The 16,176-nt window shown below is 42.4% G+C and overlaps 1 protein-coding gene and 1 long non-coding RNA gene across 7 annotated transcripts in view; one reads left to right on the top strand and one right to left on the bottom strand.

Moving 5' to 3' along the window:
• Positions 1-15,025, bottom strand: part of LOC138745891 (actin nucleation-promoting factor WASL-like) — a 62,943-nt gene extending 47,918 nt beyond the window's left edge. For 2 of the 3 annotated variants that reach the window (XM_069903363.1, XM_069903365.1), the window contains exon 1: positions 14,803-15,025. In XM_069903363.1, coding sequence (XP_069759464.1) covers positions 14,803-14,916 — 114 coding nt within the window. In that variant the 5' untranslated portion in view covers positions 14,917-15,025. The remainder of the gene's footprint in view (positions 1-14,802) is intronic. The other variant, XM_069903366.1, reaches the window with a different exon arrangement.
• Positions 14,061-16,176, top strand: part of LOC138745892 (uncharacterized) — a 67,370-nt gene continuing 65,254 nt past the window's right edge. For 2 of the 4 annotated variants that reach the window (XR_011346567.1, XR_011346569.1), the window contains exon 1: positions 15,104-15,191. This is a non-coding gene — a long non-coding RNA (uncharacterized lncRNA). Of the gene's footprint in view, positions 14,141-15,103; positions 15,192-16,176 lie in introns of those variants that run through there. The other 2 variants (XR_011346568.1, XR_011346570.1) reach the window with 2 other exon arrangements.

Raw genomic sequence — 16,176 nt, 5'->3', positions numbered from 1 at the left:
CGGTGCTGCTGTGACGTCACTCCTGTTGTCAGCAGCAGGGAGAGAATATAAGCAGAACTGCTAGTGCAGGTGTGTATCATTCTTTCCACACTTCACGGTAGTGCACACGCTATGGTAGGATGTTTCCTTCATGCACAGGCATAATCTTCTAAATGTATAAAATTGGAAGATCACATAAATCTTTGTCATGCAATCCAGCAACCTCCAACCCTGAAACAATGGTGGTTTCAATAACCTTTTCTTGTCCTTTGGTTTTCAACAATCTTCGACTTTCTTCCTTGAAGATTAAGTTTGTTCATTAGTTCCACCACGCAAAAAGATGCAGTACTGCCTGGATCAAGAAATGCTTAATTGCATATTATTGCATTTCCATTCTTGCCTTGACTTCTACAGGCACTATTGAGAGTTTGCAGTTATCTACACTTGCCTCAGTAAGGTCACAACACTGTTTTCTGACATTTCTTTTGTTTCTGTTCACTCCTTTTCCAATTCCTTGTTCCCTTGATGGATATGCTGTGTGCTAGGATGCTTAAAATTGCATGTTACAATTAAGTCACTTCTTGCAGTTTTCACTGATGTGCTCTTTACGCAGACAACCAAAACATATTCCATTTTCCGTAAACACGGCCACCTTTACAGAACAAACTCTACTGTTATGGAGTCCAGGGGACCCCAAAAACCAGCAGCAATAGATATGCATCACAACAGGTTTCTTAAACAAAAGTAGTTTTTAAATATAATTGAACAAGAAAACAGAATTAAACTTTAACTTATTTAACCTAACTAACCTACTTAATCCCCCCTCTAATACTAAGTGCAGGTGTGTGTAATGTATATTTAAGATTAGAAAAGTTCTTTGGATCACAGTCCAATCTCACTGGTTGCAGGCCATTCTTGTTCTGTGCACAGAAGTTAGCATGAACAAAGTTCACCAGTTTTTGGTGCTTATCAAGCAAATGGTTACCACTCAAAAGGGTTCTTTCTGGTTTTCAGAGAGATTCCTTTGCCAGGACATCCACAACTGATTCCTTTCCAATCAGCCTTGCTGACGAAACTTGCCCCCTTTAGGGTTCTCCAGATGATCCTCTTTCCTTCAGGTCACCTTTCAGACAGTCAGCCTTCTCCTTTGACCAGACAGTCTTTCAGAGTTTCTGGAACTGGATGCTCTCCCAGGTAAGCTGAATGCCTATACTTTGATGACTCTTGCAAAAAATACTCTGCAAATATTCTGTGTTTTAAAATGTGTATGCAAGCTGCTCTAACAATTCCTCCCAAACCACCTCTAGAATCTCTGTCACACTACTCAGTAGTATTATGAGCCCAGGAGATTCCAAAAATCCGCAGCAGTTGAAATTCACCAAGACAATGGTTACTTAAACAAAAAATTTCTTCATACATAATAATATCAAGATTTAACTTATTACTATTAACTTGACCTCCTTCTAATTCTAAGTGCACATGTATGCAATGTGTATGTGTTCAGGGAAATTCTTTGTTTCACTGTCCAATCATTCACTTTTCACTTCTCCAAGTTTATTGGTATCAGGCAATTTTCTATACTGTGCAAAGAATGTAACATTTATAATCTTCACTGAACTCTGGTGCTTTAACTTAAATTGTTACCACTCAGGAAGGTATTTGTTGCTTTCAGAGAGATATTAACTGTTCATTGGACACACACAAACTGATCTCCTTCAATAAGCTACTTCAATGTCTTGCGAAAGAAACTTGCAGGTGGGTTTTTCTAAAAGATAATCTTTTCTTCCAGGTTACCACAAAGAGTTCTTCCACCCCCCCCCTCCCCCATTTCAGAAGAAACGTAATGACCAGCCAAAGTCTCTGCAATTGACTACAGAGATTTATAATAGGCTGAACTCAGAACTCAAAGCCAATCTTGAAATGACGTCTTGCAGCAGGTCTGCAAGCTTGCAGTCTTCAACATCAACTGCTGCTGTAAACTGACTGTGTGTTTGTGCATGTGTGTGTCTCTCTCCCCTCCCCCAACCCACCAAAGAATGGCATGTTTTTTTCCCCCTATGTTTGCAAAACCACATGACCTCTCAACCAGAAATTTGGATCCCTGGCACCAGTTTAGCAATAAAAGATTAATCAGTTTCTGAGCCTTGATATCTGTTCAAACATATTGTTCCTTTAAAGACAATAGTCCATTTTAATTGTACAGCATCAGTCCAATTAACATCTACTTGTGAAGTCTTCACAGGAACTCTTCATGGTTTCTGTATAAAGTCAATGGCAGACATGGAGTCTAAATTTAGGCATAGCTCTTGCATTTTAAATGAGATGTCTTTTATGAAATGTTAATGTCTCTTGTCTTCTTCTTTGGCTTGGCTTCGCGGACGAAGATTTATGGAGGGGGTAAAAGTCCACGTCAGCTGCAGGCTCATTTGTGGCTGACAAGTCCGATGCGGGACAGGCAGACACGGTTGCAGCGGCTGCAGGGGAAAAATGGTTGGTTGGGGTTGGGTGTTGGGTTTTTCCTCCTTTGCCTTTTGTCAGTGAGGTGGGCTCTGCGGTCTTCTTCAAAGGAGGTTGCTGCCCGCCAAACTGTGAGGCGCCAAGATGCACGGTTTTAGGCGATATCAGCCCACTGGCGGTGGTCAATGTGGCAGGCACCAAGAGATTTCTTTAGGCAGTCCTTGTACCTTTTCTTTGGTGCACCTCTTGTAGAATGTAAATTAATACCGAAACCCCACAATCTAACCTTCCCCTTAAGATGTATTTTATTCCATAATTGTATTAACATATTCCATAACAGTAGGTAAACTCTCCTTTTTCTTTGTTACTTTATCTTTTTCTTTATTTATAATTGACACAGTAGTAGCAAAAGTACTGGTACTCCTTTTCAATTTCTGACTAGACTGTGAGTTAGACCTCCTTAAATCTTTGTTCCCCATTTTGAAGTGTGTCTGGTCAATTTCCCTGTATTGTATACTTGCCCTTCAAGAAAATCCTTCAAGAAAATACCTTTAAGGTAGCTCTTTGATCAAATGTCTCCATTTATCCCACATCTGGTAGGGTAATTTATCCAAGATGATTCGCACATTACCAGGCACGCCAAGCTCACTAATGTAGAGCCTTTACATCATCTGATTTTATTGATGACCATTTGAGCTTTATCCATAAAAGCTAAAACAATTTGACGCTTGTTGCCAAAATACCACTCTAGTCGAATCCTCTATCCGAGGACATATGTTGACAACTTTTTACAAGTTCATTTGGTTGTCCTGTGAAAATTTCCAAATAATAAAGACAATCTCCAGGGTATTGGCACTTGTTTTTAATATCACATTTAAAAGATCTCATGAATGTTTGGTACTGAAGTGGGTCTCCATCAAAAGCTTGAATCTCCCTCTTGGGCAAGGAAGAGAGAAACTGTAGCTGTATCAATGATGCAACGATTTCATTCCTTCGTCTTATGGATGATAGTTTGTTGCTCTGTTCACTTCCTCGTCGCAGGTAATGTATATGAAAAACTCATGTGTAGGTTCACCCATATTTCTGTTGCTTGACGAATGCCAAAGGATCTACAGCGTTTGACTGAACCCAAGCCGCAGCTGTCTTCAGATGTTACCATTGGTACATGTGGTTTTATAAAACCATGCTCTGGGATGTATATGCATGTTTTGTACCTATGGTATGAAGATATGTCTTAATAATTGATTTTGTTTCCTTTGGCTCTTTCTTAAAACATGATCCCATTCCATCATACATTTTAGATAATCTACTTTGAGCACCAGATACCTCTGAACCTTCTGGTGCATACAACCAGGAATCAATAACAACTCTTTTTCTCAATTCCAATTGCTCCTTTTGTCTCCTTAACTGTTTACTTAGCTTCTCCTCTTTCTTCCTTAGCTGCTCGCATTTTAACTCGTCTTTTCATAGATAATACTTTTCTGCTCCTTGTCATAGCTGCTTCTCCTGCGCTTCCTCTAGTTCTTCAAAGGCATATTTATCCTTAAGCCATTCTTGTTCTGCATCAATAGTGGCCTTTTCTGCTCTTTCTTTTAAATGTGTTGATGTTATACTGGAAACCTTGGAGCTTGAACCAGAAGAGCTTTCTTTGTTTCCTTCTCTTCCTTTCAACATTTGACGCACTGTCTCTTGATTTTATTTTGTCCTGCAGGTCATATGTTGTCTTCTTACTTACCCCTTTCTCCAATTTGAATTGTACATCTGTTGTATCTTCAGCCTCTTGTTCATCATCTTTTGGTGACATATCTTCAGCCATTTCCACGTTGCTGTCTCCTATTTAGTTGTTGTCTTCTGCAATGTCTTCATTCCTATCAACCAAAGTCATGATTTCTCTTGCCAGCTTCAGTCTTTCAATCAGTACACCTTTATTTCCACTTATATCTAGTTTCTGTTGACTCAGTTCTTCTCTAAGATTCCACAACCTTCATGTCTTTAATACGTTGCTCCTCAACGGCAAAATCAGCAGCTGCTGCAGCTATTTTCACTTGTCTTGTTCCACTGTCCTTCTAGCACACACACAATGCAAGTCAAATCCACTGCGGCGACAAACAGTGCTCAAACCTTCCACAAATACACAGCAGTCCACAAACTTAAGCCTCCCACTTCTAATGACTGCAATATGTTGCTATTAACAAACTAGTTTCCACTGCAGCGAATGTCAATAATATTGCTGATTTTCAATAAATTATTTTGCCAATGTGATTATAAGACACTTTGCTATTAGATTAGAAATTTAAAAACCCTCACTGGCTGATATTCATGGCAGATGGATGTGGATTACAAACGGCCCCCAACTCATTTCCAAGATGGCCACCATATAACTTTCAATATCAATCCAAAGCAGAGTTTCTTCTCTAACTTCTATCCTTCAATTTTCCTGTTCCAAACAATGAATTTTTGTTGATTAAAATATAGTGACTTTGATTCAATAAATAGTGGCTTGAAGGTTAAGTGAAACACTTTATTTGTGACACGTTTCAATTATATCTAATGCGAGTACAGATGTATTTACATCCTTTATTTTAACACAAACTTGAAATTATCTTCTTTAATTTTGAATAAATAACATCCTTATAAACATTTAATAACATTTGTATTAATCTCCGAGAAAACGTGAATACTGAGAATGCGGTCAACACAAACTATGAGCGTTTCACTCACACTTCTCTATGTCACCATGTTTTTATAATATATTCTAAAGCTCCCGATTTGCATCATAGATTACTGCACAGGCTCTAACTGGCACTCCAATACACGAACACACCAGGAATGCTCCAGCCAGCACTCAAATATACTCCTGGAGCTCGCGGATGCGCACAACAAAGATGGCTGCGGAAAACTAAGCAAAACCCGGGACGCCTCTTACACTCACGGGACCAACGAGACACTGACCTAACAAGGTAAGTAAACAAATTACACATTTTGGGTCCTACACAGGGTATTAAATACAGGAACTGGGATGTTAGTGAGACCATACTTTTAGTATTGTGTGCAGTTTTGGTCATTCAGTTCTCAGAAAATATTCATGTTACAGTGACTGGAGGACTAGAATTTGAAGGAGCAGGCTGACTTTGCAGGAACTTCTCCTCTGGAGAAAATACGGCCGAGGGGTAATCCTAACAGATATAATAATAAAATCATTGGGGTCATAGTCCTTTTCGTTATTCTGTTAGAACGATACTTGTTCAATCCAAACCTTTAATTTACATAATACAAACACATCATTATGAGCTTTGGTGCACATTTTTCATGAGTAGTTTGGTATCGTGTTTTTTGACATCACTTTCTAAATTGTTTAACTCTGCAGTCAGAGTTTTGCAGCTACTTAAAATAATAGAACAGTCTCACAAAAGCCATTTTTAAACTGAAAACCCTCTTTACTGCTGTAAACACGACCCATCTCTGGAAGCCAGCTTGCTTGTTCACACAGAACTGAAAAAAGCTGGCACCATGAATCCAATATGCTCCACCGCTAAGTCTACCTACCTTAGTGGATCAAAGCCAGTACCTGGCTCTCAAGCGATATGTAAAAAAGGCTAAAGTGAATCACAAATTCAGACATAGACAATTTATGCTTTGGCCATGAGTGGCAGCCTGTTCTGAAGTTAATCTCTAGAAATTTATTTTCTCCATGGACTTTTGAATATAGGTCCCACGTTTAAATAGAAGGGGAGGTAACATTCAATTATAATCTTAAAATCTCAAATATGCCATATAGTGGCTGAGTGATAAATCCTCAACTTCCTTTTTCAAAACCACAGAGTATAACACATTTGACTGCATTGAGACACAATTACACTCTCCAAGAAGTAGCAATGAGAAGTACATCAAATAGTTTCAATGTTATATATCTATGGTAAGGAAAGCAGGAACTGAAACATGTTGAAATACAATTAGCGACCACATGAAACCTAGTTCTTTAGACCAGATATAAGAGTGAAATAGAGCCTGGGTCGTACAACACAAAATATTTTCTTCAGCCCACAAGATAACCTCTGTGTTTATCTATATTAGCTTTATTTACTTATATGTGTCCACATCCTTCTACTGCTTGGTGATTCAAGTGCTTCAAGAGGCTGCTAAATCTTTAACTGCTTTCAATGTTGCAAATGTTAATTAATTCCCATGTACAGATGTTATCAAGTACAGTACAGGTACACAATCCTTTATCCTGAACCCTCGGGGAAAAGTGTGTTCAGAATTTTGGATTTTTACAGATTTTGGAAAGCCAGATTTAAGTCCACCTGAATTGTACACCCACTTCCAGTCGCACTCCCATCTCCACCCTTCACCTGTCCGACTCGCGCTGCCGGTCTCTCGCCCACCTGACTTGCACTGTCATTTTTCTCCCCACTTGCCGGATTTTGGAGCTTTCCGGATAAAGGAAAATAAATCAAACGGTTTATTGCCAACAATACATTTTGAATATAAAATTACTTAAAGTTGTTCACTCAAATTGAAGTTATTCAAATCAAGGTCGCTGTAGTTTCTTCAGATGCTTCAAAATATTTTCTCACCAAACTTTTTAACCAACAAGAATAAACTATATTAGAAAACCACCAGCAAACTCTCCTCTCATTCACACCTAACACAGGGCTGTGGAAGGTCAAAGAACTACATGCCAGGAAAATTCAATGCTTTTAATAAAGAGATACAGCTCAAAGGAGAAGGCTGCACTCTCTTCCTACCACCATATTCAAAATAAAATAGCACATTCAAATTTTAGCTTCAAACAAAAATCATTGGGAAACCAATGTAATAAACCGTATGCAAACTTTTGAAATAAGTTTTTGATAGAATAAAAAAGTTGATAATCAAGGTCTATAATACCATAGGGTAAACGTACCCAAATTTTGCAGTGGGGTTGAGAGGAAACAGATGACTAAGATTATTCTCTAATGCAAGCCAAAAGCAATCAAAAGTGCATCAAAAGTGAATGACTGAAAGTTTTGTATCTTGTCTATTTTACATTTAATTCAAAGAAATTTATTCAGCTTAACAACATTCTCGGCAGAGAATGAGATTCCTACTGATTGATAAAAGTTTGTTAGAAACGGCTATGACAGCCCAACCGCCAAACATTGATGGAGACTGAATGTTGCAATAACATTACAAAGTCCTTCAAGTTTAGCCCTAGATATCTCAGACTCTCTAATGCATGAAAGGTCCTTCTTTTAATTCCAATGTGCAACATTATGTACACCAATACTTAAAATACAATAGTACAACCTTCAAAATACTTGACAAGATTTGGCAACCTGTGAACAATATTAGCTAGTTGTTACTTTTACAGTTTTGTGTTGAAATGTCATGAGAAAGCCAATGCAGACAATGACCTTGATAAAGATATGAGGTCTGTGAAAATAGTGCAAGCATAAGACAATCCCCTTAATTACAATGAAGGACTATTTCTTAATTTAATCAAAAGTAGAACATGCATTTTAGATTTAAAAGGGCAAGCAACACGTCCCATCTCCCCAAAGCCTTTTCACAATCTCTATGTCAGGCTATGTTGACATACTCTCCACTGGCCTCATGAGTTTGACTCCAAACCTCAAGGATATTGACATAAATCAGGCAAAACAAGTTTCCATAATTTGCATTTAATCTCCACCTCAATCATATAATCCTTCCCAACACAACTGCATTGTAGCTATGGTACAGAGAGCAGCAATTTCTAATCTTGAAGACTCATGGAAACACCATCATCTGCAAGTTTGTCTTACAAGTGAAATGTATCACTATTCCTGATAATCACCGGGTCTATTTCCCTTAAATGTACTCTTTTGGTGGTTCCTTTGAGCCAGTTATTTCTACATGAGTATTTTAGCAGGGAAGTCAGAGATCTGAACTTACATTGTTGCTAGATTTACTAGGTTCTGAGCAAATGTACTGCTTTTTATTCCAACTATGACCAACATATGAAGAGTGACCCAATTCATTTAAATGAAGTAGCTAATTGATTGAAAAAGCTAATTGTGGATAGTTTTTTTAAAAAAAAATTATGCTATTTGCAATAGAAAGTGCATTAGATACTTTTAATTTTACTTCAAATTCAGCTTTGTCTGTACTCAGTGCTGTTAAAAGATTAGCTACCCTACTGTTCAGTTTCCAGCTATAACTGTTGCTAGCTTCTGAAGAATCTTTTCTTGTTCCAATGATTTCCATCATTTATGGTTTCTGGTGGATCCCCTTAAAGTTAAACTTAAGGAACACCTTTCCCAAATTATTTGTGCTCTATTACCCATCTCCTTTGATTTCAAAGCTTTTCATAAGATTCCCTATAAAAATGTCTTTAGTCTTCCATATTACCCATATCCATTGTGCAATACAATATCCACCATCTCTCATTCTTACTAAAAGTCTTTAATCAACAATATATTAGTTGAAACTGATTCAAATGTTGCAATTAACTTTTGGTTGGTAAAAGATTGCAAGAAACTTGACACCAGAGGACAGTGCAGCCTGCCTGATTGTTCACCATCCTCAAGATTTATTCCCTACAAAACCAATGCATAGGGGTTACAGTGTGTATTATTAAAAACTGGATGTGGGAGGGCTCAAATCCAAACATCAGTTATGTACCTCGCTCCTGTTCGGCTCCGAATCATGGGTCCTCTACCGGCATCACCTACGGCTCCTAGAACGCTTCCATCAGCGCTGTTTCCACTCCATCCTCAACATTCATTGGAATGACTTCATCACCAACATTGAAGTACTCGAGCTGGCAGAGTCCGCAAGCATCGAATCCACGCTGCTGAAGACCCAACTGCGCTGGGTGAGTCACGTCTCCAGAATGGAGGTCCATCGCCTTCCCAAGATCGTGTTATATGGCGAGCTCTCCACTGGCCACCGAGATAGAGGTACACCAAAGAAGAGGTACAAGGAAAGCTTAAAGAAATCTCTATGCCTGCCCCATTGACTACCGCCAGTGGGCTGATCTCACCTCCAACCGTGCATCTTGGTGCCTCACAGTTCGGCGGGCAGCAACCTTCTTTGAAGAAGACCGCAAAGCCCACCTCACTGACAAAAGACAAAGGAGGAAAAACCCAACACCCAACCCCAACCAACTTATTTTCACTTGCAACCGTTGCAACCGTGCCTGCCTGTCCCGCATCGGACTTGTCAGTCACCAACGAGCCTGCAGCAGACGTGGACATACCCCTCCATAAATCTTCGTCCGCGAAGCCAAGCCAAAGAAGACAGTATAAAGTATACTGTTTGACCTGCTGAGTTTCTCCAGCATTGTGTTTTTCCCAAACCTGCAGTCTACAATCAAGGAAGACAAGGGCAATAAGGGAAAATCTGCACTTGCTTCATTGGGTATTGAAAATGCATTATTCAGCCTTCAACATTGCCAAATCTCAAAACTCCTAAACCAACAGCATTGTGGGTGTACTTTCACCAGAAAGATTCCAGCCATTTCAAACAGCAACTCACGACCACTTTCTCAAGGGCAAATGACAAATAATAAATACTGTGCTTGTCATTTTGCTTGTTTTCTTAAAAGTGCAAAAGCTTAAAAAAAATGAGTAGCTCAAAAATGTTACTAATCCCATTGAACAAATTTCAAACAAAAGCATATTCAGTACATTCCATTTTGTAGTATCAAAATAACGCAATTTATTTTGGCAACTAGGATTTTTTAAAAAGTTATACAGACGACAGAAGGGCTGGCACAACATCACAACAGTGTATCACACAATTCCTTGGCAGTTGATGCAACCATTCTATTCCAAATCCTGCTTCATCTTTCTTAGACGTTAATAGAATTTTCATGGCTGTGGAGAAATGGTAGGCAAAACACAGGTATGCTGCAGTACGTACAATGCCCTAGAAAGAAGTAGCACAAGAGTGGGCAGCAGAATTAGTACAAGCCACCACAAGTATAGATGAACAAGAAAAAGTAACATAGAAACATTACAATCATTGCATTGGAACAAAATAATGAAGTAAACCTCAAATAGCTGTGCAGAAAAAAATGATAACGAAACCAAGAATGGAAAATGGATATGAAGGCACTAAAAGGGATTTAAACAGAGAGAAAGATTGAGACATACAACTGGTGTCTGGTAAAATAAATACTGGCTGCGTATATTAGCAACTACAGTAATACCTTTAAGTGATGAAATAGTCAATTCTTTTTTAAACTATAGGCAAAACAAAGGTTAATAAGAAATTATTCACATTGCTTCTCACCTAAAGATGGTCAAACATTCTCTCATAAGTAAATGTGTGGTCATTTCTTTTTGCGATAAGTAAATTTCCCTCATCAACGTTACGAACAGCATCTTAGAATCTGTATTTAAAAAAATTCTACTCCAAAGATATCAATACCTACCTAACAACTGTCAATTTCAAAAAGTCTAAACCAGCGTATGTTTGGGGAGAGGCCCATCAACCCTACATAAACATTACAAGAGATCCGAGACTAGATGAAAATAATGATGTCCCTCAATAATCTGGTCCATGTTTAAATTTAAGGAAGCATTATAAAACCCATTATTCTGCCAAGTTCACTCCATCTGTGGGCCTTGGATGAGAAAAAACACTGAATGTATCTCAATTCTGCCAACTAATTTCTGCACATGCCTGTTCCCCAATCTTTTCACCTTAGCTGATTTCCCTGCATACTCTTTATAACCCAGCTCTTACACCTCTCATCCTATCTGACAGAACTGTTTATAATCTAGTGACTTCTTCTATAATTCTCGTCCAATTACTGCACTTGATCTTGATTTCATGATCAATTTGGTATTTATAAGATAGATGGTACAATGTAGAAATTCCAATGATTGCAGAATGTCTTGGTTTTAAATTGTGAAATACTTATTGTAATGTTAACTGTATAATACTATCAAGCTCGGATAACTAATACTAAAACACAAATATTAGCATCCTGAATTTTGTAACAATAGATGGGAGCCTGATACGAGCCGTGCTGGGTGGAGAAATCAAAGGGATGAGTGAAAATAATCCAAGAACAGTGGGAAGCCTATATGAGAGTGCTGACATGGGTCATTTGGCTCCAAACACAAGTTTTAAAATGTGCTTCAAGTGAATAGATGGGAAAAAAAAGCATCTTGAAGGCAGAGAAATCATAGGGGAATAAGAATTGCTTCAAAATAAGATTACAACAGATGGGTTTTGGACAAGACAGAATGTTAAAGAAACTCGGGATGAGGAAGGTAAGTGCAGGAGTTTTGGAGTCAGAAAAACAGGCTCTTCAGTCCATCACATCCATCCTGACCTTTTTGCCCATCCACACTTTTCCCATTCGCCCACTTCAGGCATGTATCCTCCTATGCTTTGCTTATTCAGATAATGGTTTAAAAAAATCAGCAAAGAAAGATTTGTTGTGATTAACCAACTCAGACAGCATCTGTGGAAACAGTGCAAATGTTAATCAAAGTTTAAGAAAGAAATTTCTGAGTAAGCTATCCTCATCCAAACTATTTTCATTTGTTTCAACTAAATTCTATGTTCAAGTCAATTGCTGGGCTCACCCTGATCCAGAGAAAAAAGCAACCACCCAAGCTTGGACCAAAAATAGGATATCACATTTTGTGCAGTTGAGCAATAACCATCGCAAACAAATAACAGATGAGAAATCTCCTAATGACCTTCAAAATGAACTACCATTGCTGAGTCGACATTATTAATACGCTGTGGTGGAGGTGGCCATCATTTAAAAATTTTAAAGCTACTCATCCTTTTGTTGGCAAAGTTAAGCAAAGCCAGAAGTGCTTGCCATCAGTCCTTTCAAACTTTTATCCATAGAACTTAGTGGGTAGTACAGGCAACTTGTATTAGATTGTTCCAGTATTGAAAATTTCACTCCCCAGAATTCACAAATCACTACCTCCAAAAATGTGAAATTTGGAATAAAATTCACTCTAATGGGACTAATGTGTAAAACCAAATAAATGCATTTTTTTTCCCAAACACGTGGTTCTTGACATGCAGTTTTGGGCTACAGAAAAATGCAATATGGAGTTTCCGAGGAATGCATACTCACTCTTGCCCCATAACGCAAGTGCTGGTACACTAAAACATACACCATTGAAGAGGTAACAATAACTGAATTGTAACAATAGCTACAGCTCAACATTAAAGTTTCTTTTTTTTTTAAAATCCACGTTCTCGACACTGTAGAATCCACTACTCCAACTCATTGAAGTCGCTTCAATAACATCTATGAATTCAACAAGAGGATAAGCGTGAAAATGTTATGAAACCACAATCTACATCAAGTTCTACTCCAGTAAATACATTATCCTCACTTGGATAGGGATCAAAATTCTGTAGTGTGCCAAGTACCATCATAGCTGTTCAATCACCACAACCTTTTAGGAAACCATCCAGTTCCATTATTTCCAAACAACCTGGGATATTTAATGAATGCAGGCAACACCCAAAAATCAAATAACAATCTACTTTATATTTGGATTCTGGAGATATTTTGCTGGATTTCCATTATTTGCTTTTTTTTGTTTTAATGGCTTCTGGGGCATCAAAACTGCAAAATAATCTACATTTTTGCATTTTGAATCCCATCTATAGCCTCACCTGACACAACTTTAGCAACCTCCTTCAGCATTGGAAGGCAGCATCCACTCACTGTTCCCATAATTCCAAGCAACCCATTGTCACAGGCCCACTTTTTAGCAATTCTTCCCATCTATCTTCCCCCTTTAAAAACTGATCTTTTGACATCCTTCCAGCTAAGCTTTAGGATCTACATCAATCTGCGAGCACCCACGTTTTTTTCCCCCCTTTTCATCATTTCTTTACTATCCATCAATTTTCCCCCTGCCTCTTCACTCTATCACACTTGAAAACCACAAACATAAAACATGATCAAATCAAAGTGGGGGAAAAGAAAAACCAGATATAACACCCCATGTCAGATAAAAGAATCAAATATCTTATTTGGTGGTGGAGTTGCTGCTAGGGACCTGAAGTTGATCCTAACACTAGCGTTTGCAATTTCTCCTTCCCTATCCTAAAGATGTGCTGTTCTGTGAGTTAATAAGCTAATATCAGTTGCCCCTTAGATGGGCAAGCGGTAAGAGAATCTGAGGGAACTGTTGGAATAATAGGTTACAGAGAAATAAGTGCAGTAATGGAAATGTTATTCAGACTGTCCAAACTCAATGACGCAAAGCCACCTTCTATGAAAAATAAAGAAAACTTGGGACCTATAATTTTAAAAATGCCAGAAATATACTAGAATTCAAGAGGCTGGAGATTGTGGCTACTCGGGGAAATGTTTAGTTGAATGAACAAGTGCATGATGATAGCGAAAAAATGGCAAGAGGGAAATTCATTAGGGGAATACAAGTGTCATGAGAGAACTTGGCAAAGGTGATCCAGGAAGGATAGAGACACCCAACACCTGTGACATGATGACATCCTGCAATTCAAGCCAATTGCAGCTCACCAATTCACTGACAGAACCACACCAACACGAACTTATTAGATCATTAGACATGGAAATAATTATGTGTGGGGAACAAGAGAATTTCCCTTCCTGCTTTGCAGCATTTTGTTGCAGAATCAATAGGATAGTCCTTCCTGTTGATGCAAACACAAGACAGCACCCCAGTAATCCTCCACGACAGCGACTAGTTCATTTTTAAAGGTAAAGGTTGCATTATTGCCACATTTAGAATGTAACATCCATGAAATTCTCTGAGAGTCGCCACTTTGTCCTGCGCTCCTCACCGACAGCAACTTTCCCCAGATTTAATTTTGGACCCGTGATGTTCAGCGAACATCAGCGATAGCCCAATAGAAGGACCCGGCTTTATACCATGGGGGCTGCAAGAAAGCAGAACCTATAAGGGGAATGTTACGATTCTTGTCCCCCCCCCCCCCCCCCAACCCCCGGCCGATAAGAGCAGAAAGTTAATCCTGGAGCTGGCACAAGCTGGAAATTATCCGCTGGAGAAAGGTTTGCTTGAGCGAGACTCCTTATTGCGCAGTACAATAAAGAGAGCAAGAGGCTTCGGTCCAACCGGCCCAGGAGCCTTCAGTCGGCTGGCAGCACGGGGCAAGATGGGCGGGAGCAGCAGGACTGCCCCCCGAACCCTCTCCGCACCCCCATGCCGAACACCGGTCTGCACCCGGCTCTGCTCGGGCCCAGGGATCCGGGGCCCGGCTTGGGTTTTCCTCGGGAATCGCCAGGCTCAGGCCAGACGCCGTGTGGGGGCCCAGGCCGCGCTCGCTCTCTTTTATTTCTTGCCCCCCCCCCCCGTCCCGTCCCGTCGCGTCCCGTCGCGTCGCTCCATGGGTCACACTCACCAGGCACTTCCTGCCCAGGCAGTTGAAGAGGCACTCATTCTCCTGTTGGGTCAGGACAATCGAGCCGACGTTCATGGCCCGCGGGCGGCCGCCGCCTTGTTGATTGGAAATCATTCGGTCAAACGGGCGCACTCGGCAGGCGAGCACGCAGCCGGGCCTCCGCGCGCCTCTTCAACGACGGCCACCGACCCCGTCCATCGCGGCAGGCGCGAGCCCAGTGACAGCGGCCGCGCGCGCGCGGGCGCGCCGCCGCCGCCCTCCGGCCGCGAGCTCAGCGCGCGCCAGGTTCGAACTTGGTCAACGTGCCATCCCCTGCCCGGCAAGAGGGTGGTCGCTGGCGCCCTGGCGTTAACGTTGCCCAAAATAAAACAACCATCTGGTCCCCTTTGGTAAGATTGGGATTACAGCAGTGCTCTCCCCCAACAGAAGTGCCCTCTCCCCCCCGGCAGTGCCCCCTCTCCCCCCCGGCAGTGCCCCCTCTCCCCCCCGGCAGTGCCCCCTCTCCCCCCCGGCAGTGCCCCCTCTCCCCCCCCGGCAGTGCCCCCTCTCCCCCCCGGCAGTGCCCCCTCTCCCCCCCGGCAGTGCCCCCTCTCCCCCCCGGCAGTGCCCCCTCTCCCCCCCGGCAGTGCCCCCTCTCCCCCCCGGCAGTGCCCCCTCTCCCCCCCGGCAGTGCCCCCTCTCCCCCCCGGCAGTGCCCCCTCTCCCCCCCGGCAGTGCCCCCTCTCCCCCCCGGCAGTGCCCCCTCTCCCCCCCGGCAGTGCCCCCTCTCCCCCCCGGCAGTGCCCCCTCTCCCCCCCGGCACTGCCCTCTCTCCCCCCCACGGCACTGCCCTCTCTCCTCCCCCCCGGCAGTGCCCTGTCTCCCCCCCCCCGACAGTGCCCTGTCTCCCCCCCCCCGACAGTGCCCTGTCTCCCCCCCCCCGGCAGTGCCCTGTCTCCCCCCCCCCCGGCAGTGCCCTCTCTCCCCCCCCCCCGGCAGTGCCCTCTCTCCCCCCCCCGGCAGTGCCCTCTCCCCCCCCGGCAGTGCCCTCTCCCCCCCCGGCAGTGCCCCCTCTCCCCCCCGGCAGTGCCCCCTCTCCCCCCCGGCAGTGCCCCCTCTCCCCCCCGGCAGTGCCCCCTCTCCCCCCCGGCAGTGCCCCCTCCCCCCCCGGCAGTGCCCTTTCCCCCCCCCGGCAGTGCCCCCTCTCCCCCCCGGCAGTGCCCCCTCTCCCCCCCGGCAGTGCCCCCTCTCCCCCCCGGCAGTGCCCCCTCTCCCCCCCGGCAGTGCCCCCTCTCCCCCCCGGCAGTGCCCCCTCTCCCCCCCGGCAGTGCCCCCTCTCCCCCCCGGCAGTGCCCCCTCTCCCCCCCGGCAGTGCCCCCTCTCCCCCCCGGCAGT

This window comes from Narcine bancroftii, chromosome 11 (assembly GCF_036971445.1).
Source record: "Narcine bancroftii isolate sNarBan1 chromosome 11, sNarBan1.hap1, whole genome shotgun sequence".
Classification (NCBI taxonomy): domain Eukaryota; kingdom Metazoa; phylum Chordata; class Chondrichthyes; order Torpediniformes; family Narcinidae; genus Narcine; species Narcine bancroftii.
The sequence above is the reverse complement of the archived record's forward strand: the minus strand, read 5'-3'. Positions and strand labels throughout refer to the sequence as shown.